We start from the raw sequence: 10,797 nt of genomic DNA on the forward strand, positions 1-10,797 counted from the left end.
AAGCACACACCAGATTAGTCTGTATAGTAGGCTTTTGCTATTGGGTTTTGTGTTAGTTTTTAATGCAAAATTAATTGTTTTACATTGGAAAATTGCACGTAGTTGTGTCTCTCCTGTCAGCATCTAGTTCCTTGTTTATGAAATAGGGAAATGGACAATTATTGAAATGACTGAATTATTCAAATAAACAATTATTGTTTAACATTTTCATGTGGGGAAAAATTATTTCTTTCGAGGCATCTTTGAGAGAGACCAGCAAAGATGTGCTCAGACAAGAGACACCAGCTACAAGCAAGCGAGGGGAACGTGAAACCTGACACCATGATAGGTTGAATAAAAATAGGTATTAATTAACGGTTTTTACTGACAGAGGTCAAAGTGTGCAATGATTTTAAAATGCAGGTTTTGGTGACGGTCAGGTGCGAATGTCTCGCCCTCTCCTCTGACGTGCGTCTGAGCTGCTGTTTGTAGCCCTTTGTAATTTCATTGGAGCAAATTTCATCCCGCTGTCTGTGGTTGTTGCTGTTTCAATTCCATTAAAATCCTTTTTGGTCAAATATACTGGCTTGTACAAACTTATTTTCAATTTATCCTCAATAGCACTGTATCCTACAGTGTGAATATAGTTTATTCCACTGATAATGTTTGGTGTTTGAGGGTTCAGTTGCTAAATAGCCTGCCAGAGGAGAGACCGACACATTTGCACATCCGCATTCCGTATCAGCACCTGGCTATTGTCAGGCAGTGGGGGTGTGAAGACAAGCCAAACTCCAGTTAAGAGTCCTAAAAAAGTTTTAGTCATTCAGTCAGACTGCATTCACACCAGATCAGGCAATGCGGCACCTTCCCGCAGTGTTGTGCGGAGGTGTGGGCGTGTCACTACATGGCCCATGTCCGTGATGTCATGTTGTGAACTTTAACCCCCCCCCCCCTCCATTTCCTGTCTGCTAACTCAAACAAATGGAAACAAACCGAAGGAAGCTTCTTGCTATCGTTATTTTGCAGCGTAGATTGCGAGCCAGACGTCAAAGCTGGGTACACAAAATAAACCAAGTGAGGACACAACTGGGAGAGTATCATCGTTTGGTCCATGAACTCCATAGTGCTAGGTACAATAAACTAGCATGCAAGAACTGCTAAATAGCAAATCTTTTTTTATACAGCTTAATTCCGAAGTTCAGAATGAATATTTAGCTAGTAGCTATTGTTTAGGTACTTGTCCCATTACCCGGCACTGTCAAATCATGATGACGATCATAAAATCAAATCTTAGGAAATGAATTCCGTCAGTAATTCATCTGACAGTTGCTCAGTAAACAGCGGAATGCTACATGGTAATTTAAACAACTTACGTAATTGGCCACCGCAGCGTGACGTCGGGTTGCGTTACGGCAAAAGTTGATTCTGGTTCTACTTCTTCCCCCAGGCCGCTACGTTTTTTTTCGGCACCCAATGCGGTCCCCACCCCGCAGCCTAAGTGCACTACCCCGATTCAAATGAATGGGAGGCCTGCCGTTTTTCCTGCATTGCCTGATCTAGTGTGAATGCAGCCTTAGCATATATTATTGAGTTTGTTTGTTTAACATCCATACATTCACCCAACTCAAACAATGAGAAATGTTTTTATTAGTAAGCTAGCTGGCATGTATTAACTATCATAAACAAGTATTAACTATCAAGTCTAATTTTTCCACCGTAATTAAGACACGCGTGACAGAACGTTGCTGGCTGTAGCATACTATTCTAGTAGCTCGGGAGAACCTCCTTGTGGTATAACTTCGACATTTCCATCGCAAATGAGCAGTTTTGGCTACATCTTTTTGCTAACTGGTTGCCGGCTGGGTCAGAACAACGTTACCAGTTCCAATTTATTTTTATTAGGCCTGTACAGTTCAAATGGAGAGACCCCAAACTGGCAGGTCAATTAAAGGCCAGTGCAGCACAGATATGGATGCATTTTCACGCCCGTGCTTAAAAAGTTGGGAACATGATGCTTTACAATTGTGCGCCTGTTGTTCCCTCACCTAAATGTAGGGGTAGCATCTAAAAATTCAGCTAAAAGTGCAAACAGTACAATTCCTTCAGCAATCAATCACCCTGTCTGTTTTGAGTATGAACACGGTAACTAGGGTGGTTAAACAAACGAAAACTGTGGCCACCTTTGCAGGGTTCTTAAACCATTAAAAGGACTACGGGTAAATGGTAGATGGACTGCATTTATACAACACTTTTATCCAAAGCGCTTTACAATTGATGCCTCTCGTTCACCCATTCACACACACACTCACACCAACGGTGAAAGGCTACCATGCAAGGTACCAATCACGGCAGGGATCGAACCGGCAACCCTCCAACTGTCAGGCAACCACTCTTACCTCCTGAGCCCCCATAGGGTGATACCTATAATTTGGTGCGTCAGATGTTTTTTTGTTAGCCTAACCGTGTTTGTGATACAGCCTTGCTGCGCGATTACTGTGGTCAGAGCCTATGAGCTAGATTTCTGTAACAAAGTGTGATATGCAGATACAGATGCGCATTCCTTCAGCCACAGCGATATTTCTGAAATAATCGGGTCATGGGGCCCCCTAAACTGGCTCCGCACCCCCTGTCCTAATACTCAAGCTCTGCCACTGGGCAGTGGTCAAATAAAGCAATGTGTTTCACGTGTGCTATTAACTCTTATTGCCTATATTACAAAAACACTATACTTCAGACACACTCTTACCGGTGAGCGAGGTGAGGCACAGGTCCGTGGGGGGGAGGGGGGGCAGACGCACTCTTACCGGTGAGCGCGGTGAGGCACAGGACCGTGGGGGGGGGGGGGGGGGGCAGACGCACTCTTACCGGTCAGCGCGGTGAGGCACAGGACTGTGGGGGGGTGGGGGGGGCAGACGCACTCTTACCGGTGAGCGCGGTGAGGCACAGGACCGTGGGGGGGCAGACGCACTCTTACCGGTCAGCGCGGTGAGGCACAGGACCGCGGGGCCGAGCGCCATCTCCACACACGCCACGTAGCTCCGGCAGCCGTCCAGGCCAGCGAATCGGTAGTGCCCCCTGCGCGTGGTCTCGTTGCACAGGACCGCCAGGCCGTCCAGGTCCGGCCGGTACAGCACCACTCTGTGCAGGGGGTCGGGGGGGACATGGGGGCTCCCTCGCCAGGAGACCAATAGCGTGGAGGCACCCCGCGACTCCGCCCTCAGTGGAAAGCGGTGGGTGTGGCCTGGGGAGGACAGGGTGTGCTTGAGAAACTGGCATTGTAACCCAGGAGGTCATTTATGCCAAGCTGCACTGCTGATGGAGCCTTCAAAGACACCAGTTTCCATAGACAAGCTACTGTTAATGAAGAACAGTAAGCCAACATCTAATCTATTAAGCCATAAAAAGATTATGTTAGTAAAAAGCTAGAATTCTGGAAACCTGAAATGAGGCAATGTTCATTTCAGGCGTCATACACTGCTAACAAACTATTCATCAAATATACAAAAGCATTCTGATATTATATTTAACATGTAGAGTGATACAGGGACACTGTTGCGTTACACAAAGTCACGGATTGAAGCCAAATTTACAGTTACTTCAACTTCACACAGAAAAACTGCCCACACCAACAACTAATAATTATCAATATACCTATAGTAGCAGGTTTCATTAGGTCATATTTAATCATGACCTAATGGAACCTATTACTCCATCTATTACACATCTAAACAGCAACCTTAATCTAAGCTTTTAAGTTACATGTTGAATTAACGTCAAATTCATTAGTATTTATCATAGCAATATTGGTTTTCTGATACAGTATAACACCTGTTAAACTGCATTCAAACAAAAGATATACACATTCCGATAACTGTTAAACTTGTAAATAAATAAAAAGAAACTTTCTTCATTTGTATAGTGATCATTTCAATTATCCATATGGAAACAATTTAATTATCAGTATGTATGTAGCTATTGAGTTAAACAGCTTTATACACTGATGTGGACCATTTAACAAACTGATTCTAAGCTTTGAAGTTATGTGCAAAAAGCCCAATGTATTTGGCACAGAAATTAATTTAATACCCTGAAATTATATTCTTAGTAAAAATAGAAATATTCCAGTAAATTACATATTCAAAGGAAAAAAGTTCTGGGGCCTGATGCATAGAGTTTGCGTGGATTTAATTATATTGTACAACCATTTGCACATTTTGCACAATTTGCTTAGAAATGAAGTTTTTAATCACACATGCAGATTATATTTATAAATCACAAATATCCCTAAACTTGTACGCTCGTGAAGGAGCTTTATGACTCTACCAAGTGAACACCCTCAATTTCCTTATATGGGGGCATCATTTCACCATTTAAATCTCTTGGAAATAGCAGTAAAACTGCTAAATTTTAATTGTAGTAAAATATAGAGGAACATACTGGTGGAAAAGTGAATTTAAAAAGAATTTTCAGAATGTTAGATTTAAATGCTGTTGCAATGCAAACAATTTGGAATGTGTTAAAATGTTCAGATCTTTGAAAACCTTATCTGGTCAAGTTCAGTTTCTGTTGATGTCCATAAGTGTAAAGAGGGAGGCATACCAAGTGCAATGATAAAGTCCTCCTTTTGGTAGAGATAATGAGTGTCGTTTTCACAGGGAAACACTTCATTTGGCTGGAATGCCTTGAGAGCTTCCTGTTGTGAAAGAGAAATTGAAGATTCCCAATTAGCCATTCTAATGGAGAATTTAGGGGTCCGATTAACCACATTATCAACTCCCTTCTGTTAGACTGCAAAAGGGAAAACAGGCACTTGAGAAAAGTGACGACAGCACTAAACTTTGCAATAGTGTCCATGTTCATTCAAACATCTTGAGATGAGAAATTTGAAATAGCTCCAATTCAAAAGCACAAACCATGAGAGGGTCCACAGTGCTAAACATTCTGGTTTCTCCTGTGTCAAAATAAAGCCCCACATTCACCAGCTGAGATCTGGTGACTGCAAAGGCCATACCATATGATTCACATCATTTTCATACTCATCAAACCGTTCAGTGACCCCTCGAGCTCGGTGGATGGGGACACTGTCATCCTGGAAGAGACCACTCCCATCAGGATAGAAATGTTTCATCATAGGATAAAGGTGATCACTCAAAATAACTTTGTATTGATTTGCAGTGATCGTTCCCTCTTAGGGGACAAGTGGACCCAAACAATACCATGAAATTGCGCCCCACAGCATAACAGGGCCACTGGACACCCTCATTGTAGGGGTCATGCATACAGGCCTGTACTGTTCTCTTGGCATACCCCACACATGCACTCGCCCACTTGTGGAGAATATAACAAGGCAGTCCATTCTCTCCATTATAATTTGCTCTTGTTATTGAGCTCCTGGCTGCGATAAGATCACATGACCATATACAAGGCATTAAGATTGGAGGTGAAAGTCATGTTATTTCTCTGCACGCAGATGACATTTTACTTTACTTACAACACCCCTTACATTCAATTCCAACACTTTTTACAATACTTGACCAGTTTGGCGATCTATCTGGTTATAAAATCAACTGGTCCAAGATCATGCCAATTTCCAAATTAAATGGTCTCCAGACTATATGAAGTACTTGGGCACATACATTCCCAGTAATACAGAAGACTCTTATTTACTTAACTATCCCCCAATAATTGATAAAGTTACAAGCGATCTGAAAAGAATGAACTAACTTCCGATCTTTTATGGGTAGAACTAACATTATTAAAATGTCTGCTTTACTCAAATTCCTTTATTTGTTTCAAAACGTATTACAGCTCCCATATAATGTTGGTGGTCTATACTTACCAAACCTCAAACTCTACTTTCTCTCAGCTCAACTTACCCAGGTCAAGCAATGGTTTTCCAGCTCATTAAGTGCATGGGCAAGAGTGGAGTCCCGTGGCATTCTTCCATAAGAGTTGAAATACCTGCCCTATATTGGTTTACAGGAGGTTAAAAAAATTAGAAGAACCCTACTATCGTTAATAGTTTACAAATATGGAAGAGCTCCCATAAACTTATGGGTTACAGTGAACCTCTCCCCCTATACTCCCATATGGAGAAACCCCAATTTCTCACCCTGTTTTAATGATGACACATTCAAGCCATGGTACGACAAGGAGATAAGGGAAATAAATAGATCATTATCAAAAAGATTTGTTATCTCCTTTAGTAATTATCAGTTACAATTACAGTTTTTTTACAATTGCTAAAAAGCGTTTACCTATACTTAAGATACTTGTCTAAACTCTTAACACAGCAACACACCTACATCACACAATTAGCCAAATAGTTAATTTTCTGCTCCAAACCACATTTTGTTCCTTAAATACCAACTATACATTTCAAAATGCAAAACAACTTTCTCTACATACACTAACTCTATCAAAACACAGCAAACCCGACTCAATACCAAATCATTCTGTCAAAACACTAGCACATTTTCTATCCAAGAGGAACATCTAGTCAATCATAGCACATCGATTTTCAAAATACTAACAGTTGATGGCATTACAAAAACTGCATTACTTTTCATGTTTCAGTTCTACCTGCATACATTAGACAATATGAAATCCATTGTTTTTTATAATTCAGTTTCCTTTTACAGTGAACCACTCTACATTTATTGGTTTAGTGTCGAATATGTGCAACATACTATCTATAAAAGTGAATGAGTCATCTTTACTTCATAGAGTGTAGCAGAAAAAAATAGTGACAGAATTGCTGTAGTAAAAGCTTTATTAGCAACATGAAATTCTGCCAGTGATCAACAAAAAATCAAACATACATGGCCTTTGGTTCCAAATGTGTAAAAATAAAATACACAATTACAGTAAATCAGCTATTTCTCAATGATCTCTTAATTCAAAAATGCTTACCAGCTTTTTCAATATACCTTTTGAGCTGCTGTTGTTGCAGAAGTAGATGCTTTATACTACATTTAAGGTTTTGAACACTAGGTTTTCATTTCTGGCATACTGTGTGCAAGCATTTGTAAATAAGATAAGAAAGGTCCATAATTTTGGTATTGGGTAAGCTTGTATGTAAAGAAACTTTAAGCATTTTAGAAACGTGTTAATTGACTGCATATTCTGTGAAAACAACATGAATCGTGTTAATGGTATGGCCCACAACAGACGGGTGTTGTGCTAATTGTGTTTAGAGTTTTGAAAATGTGACTACAGATTGGACAAAAGGATGTTAGCGATTTTAAAAAAACAAAAACTATACAATCTACCTTCCACTCACTTACTCAGGTTTTTCCAAATTCGTCATATGACACAGACAAGTCAAGGCACTCTTAAGGAACCCAAACCATCCAAAATAGAATGTCTCATCAATAAGGATGTTAAAATTTCTAGATGTATTTCTAAAGTATATAAATCCCTGTTAGAATGCTTGTTTACAAGCACAGATGTTGTGAGATGTAAATGGGAAAAGGATTTAGAGATGGATATAAGAAAAAAGACTGGTCTTTTTTTCTTCATAAAATGAGTACTGCAATGTCCTTTCTTTGCTGGCGTTGCAAAAAACAAAAAGGCAACTTTTATCATATGTTTGGGTCCTGTAATCTGGTGTCAACATTTTGGAATTCTGTAACTGACATTATAGCACTATGTTTAGACATTTAGATCCCAAAATCGCCTCGCTTGTGTCTTCTTGGCACAAGCAACACGGACCCTTGGAATAAGCTTCACAAAAAACATTGACCTTGCTTTGATCGCTGCAAGGAAGTGCATTACAGTCCATTGGAAATCTGATTACCCTCCTACAGTATCGCATTGGTTAAATGAAATCTCCAGCTACATTCCATTAGACAAAATTGGCTACAACATAAAATGTAAGAGTCAGGACTTTTTGAAAACATGGGAACCGCATATAGATTTTATGGCAAGAAGGGCAGCTTTAGGGACTAATGGTTGATATGCTGGGTCACAATGTTTTTCTTGTTTTAGGCAGTGTGGCGGTATATGGCGGTGTTTGGTTTTCTAGTGCAAATTGTAATGTGATATGGCATAATTTTGCTACTGTCAAACTGTCAATCAAAACCGTTTAACACTTGTAAAAATTGTATTTATTTTTTTACCCTTTTGTCATGGTTCACAGTTAAAGTATTAAGTTGCTGAAGATGTTCACTGTTGTGAAGGCAGTGCTCTGGTCAACTTTTTGGGCGACATGATGGGGTGTTGTGCCTGCCGGCGAGAGATTGAGAGAGAGGGAAGGAAAAGTATAAAGTGCAATCTGTCTGGGCGAGGGATCGCTAGGCGGTCAGCGCAGGCGTGTTGGGACATGTATCGCTACCTTTAATATACTTTTTCTCGTGTACCTAGCTTACTTTGAGCATCACCGTACCATGGGGTGGGGGGTGGCCAGTGGGGGGTGGGGGGTTAGGAAAACAAAGGAACCTGCACAATTGTATTGTGAATTTGTATCTATTGGCCTTTGCAAGCTCAATAAAATATATAAATCTAAATCACATGCGGAGAATATGGTGAAGGATGACTCATCTGACTATCACAGATCACAGCACAGAAACCCTACTACGATATCTGTCTCTATGTAGTTGTCGACGGACTGTTCTTGCTGACACAGTCTCATCACATCCTGCATTGACATTCTCAGTCACCTGAGGAAGAGCTGCTCTTCTGTTTTTCCTCACATACTGCACTGATGCATGAGCATCACAGCCATGGAATGGCCGCTTTCGACCACAATTTCTGACCCTATTTACTGTTGTTTTTCCCACAAGTCTAAATGCAGATGTCACTTTAGTCACTTTCTTTACTGAAACACTAACCAGTTGGACAGTCATTGTGACTGAAGCTCATGCCATCCATGGCCCAATAATGAACCCTCTTTCAAAGTCAGTTAGATCCTTTCATCTTGCCGTCATGACTCAAAATCAGGGTCAACTGGGCCTACTCAGATTTTTTACACATGCCACAGAGCATGATAGGATGTTAATTGCTTAATTGTATCATGCAGTACACCTGTATGGAAACATCTGCATTTGTTAAATTTCTCCATTCGCTCACTCCATTCAGGTGTTTCAGTTTAATTTCTCACCCGTCTGAACGTTGATTGACATATTGAGACATATTGGTCTTTAGAGCACATTACGGAGCAATTTAGGTTGGAACAAAAACCAGCATGCAGAGGGTCTTGAGGGCCAAGTTTGAGCAGCACTGCTCTACAGCATATTTATTCACAGCAAAATGGTTTTAAAAATCAGCATACATTTTTCAGCACAATTTGACTGTCACGATAACAGCAGCAGCTTGTTGAATGCATATTTACATACGTTGCATCACTAGAATTTATCAGATGCTCTTATCCAGAGCAACTTACACAACTTGAACTATTTATACATAGCATCCATTTTTTCAGCTGAATATATACTGAAGCAATTCACATCAACCACCTTGCTCAAGAGTATAACAGCAGCGCCCTACCTGGGAATTGAACCAGTAACCTTTGGGTTACAAGTCCAGTTCCCATCTTTATAGAAGTAGTTGTTCAAATTAAGTGGCCTGCAGCATAATTTCAGAGATCCATCAATCTGTCACAAGACCGAGGCAATGGACCATATTTTGGAAAACATATCTAGCAGTTTCTATTATTGACCATGACAACAGTCATCAGCTAGATTGAAACATCAGTAACACTCACCCCACTTCCGCTGGGGGGGAGATACGCAGTTCTGTGCGCACTGCTCACATTGATGGAATCTGATGAGAAAAGCATGTACAGCATTGGATCCATCTACATCTCCTCCCCCCCGAATAACCAACGTCAAAGTCAGAAATGTGTGAACAACTGAATTCCAGACTTACTGAAAACAACTGAAAAGTTCCACACATGGGAGATTCCTTCATACTCCGCGCGTAATGTGTGTACATCCAGTGTCGTTACCATCAACGACACCATTTTGCCTTTACTTCCCATGGGTGTAAGTTCATTGCTGTCCAGCCATATCTTGGTATCTGGTCTGGTAAGGATTGAGAACAATGTCACCGTACAAACAACGAGGTGCATAGGTTTCAAGTAAATGTGCTTTGAGAAGTTATGAACCAAAGGTTCTGATATTCTGAACTTAATACCTCTTCGCGGAGGCGCTGACGTTTAGAACCCAACAGACAGAGAAGACAGGACTGCTGCAGCTTCCTGAAAATGGCAAAGTTGGACGCATTCGTGTGACTATGCATTCAGGTCTATAGGCCTAACTGAATGGACACACCCATTAATGAATTTTAAAAACAAAAGGTAAACGTTACCTATAGGCTACACATGCATAAGGCCATTCAAGCCACAGCAATTTAAAGCCAAAATGACGTTTCCCTTACGCGTTGCCAACACCAGCTGATTCACTCCACTACAGCTGTAAATTAAAATATAATTCTAATTGTACCGCCACTGTGATTCACTGAAACTGGTTCATGTAAACGAGTCATGCAAAAATAAACAAATAAACAATTAAATATGTACTCACCCAAAGAAGAAGAAAGCTGCAGTGCTATCAGTAATGAGAGAATGCACGCGGAGGCAAACCTGCAAATGTACAGATGTAGATTTCATTAGTGGAGCGCGTATTACGAGGACGTATTTATTTAATATATAAACCCACAGAAAATTAACATATGTACATTTTAAGAGAATAGTTGAACTACTGTCCCTCTGTGAGAAAGCTATATGAGCGAAACGAAACAAAACATTCAGCTGTCGATATCATTTCGCAACACATTAGACCTACTAATACTGATATTGGGCGTATGCTCTGCAAACCC

The 10,797-nt window shown here is 40.6% G+C and overlaps 1 protein-coding gene across 3 annotated transcripts; it reads right to left on the reverse strand.

Annotated features, from left to right (window-relative positions):
• Nucleotides 1–2,825: 2,825 nt before the first annotated feature.
• LOC135246430 (uncharacterized) lies at nucleotides 2,826–10,791 on the reverse strand. Of its 3 annotated transcripts, XM_064319890.1 has the most exons (9): nucleotides 10,657–10,729; nucleotides 10,503–10,561; nucleotides 10,288–10,391; nucleotides 10,114–10,177; nucleotides 9,847–10,001; nucleotides 9,683–9,741; nucleotides 5,856–5,945; nucleotides 4,579–4,672; nucleotides 2,826–3,220 (listed from the first exon to the last, which is right to left on the reverse strand). In XM_064319890.1, the coding sequence occupies exons 5-9, from the start codon at nucleotides 9,956–9,958 to the stop codon at nucleotides 2,841–2,843; spliced, it is 735 nt and encodes a 244-aa protein (XP_064175960.1). In that variant the 5' UTR covers nucleotides 9,959–10,001; nucleotides 10,114–10,177; nucleotides 10,288–10,391; nucleotides 10,503–10,561; nucleotides 10,657–10,729; the 3' UTR covers nucleotides 2,826–2,840. The 3 variants fall into 3 exon arrangements, with proteins under 3 accessions (XP_064175960.1, XP_064175958.1, XP_064175959.1); XM_064319888.1 differs by lacking the exon at nucleotides 10,288–10,391 and having other exon boundaries at nucleotides 10,657–10,791; XM_064319889.1 differs by lacking the exons at nucleotides 5,856–5,945; nucleotides 10,288–10,391 and having other exon boundaries at nucleotides 10,657–10,791.
• Nucleotides 10,792–10,797: the final 6 nt, after the last annotated feature.

This window comes from Anguilla rostrata, unplaced genomic scaffold, assembly GCF_018555375.3.
Source record: "Anguilla rostrata isolate EN2019 unplaced genomic scaffold, ASM1855537v3 scaf0298, whole genome shotgun sequence".
Lineage (NCBI taxonomy): Eukaryota > Metazoa > Chordata > Actinopteri > Anguilliformes > Anguillidae > Anguilla > Anguilla rostrata.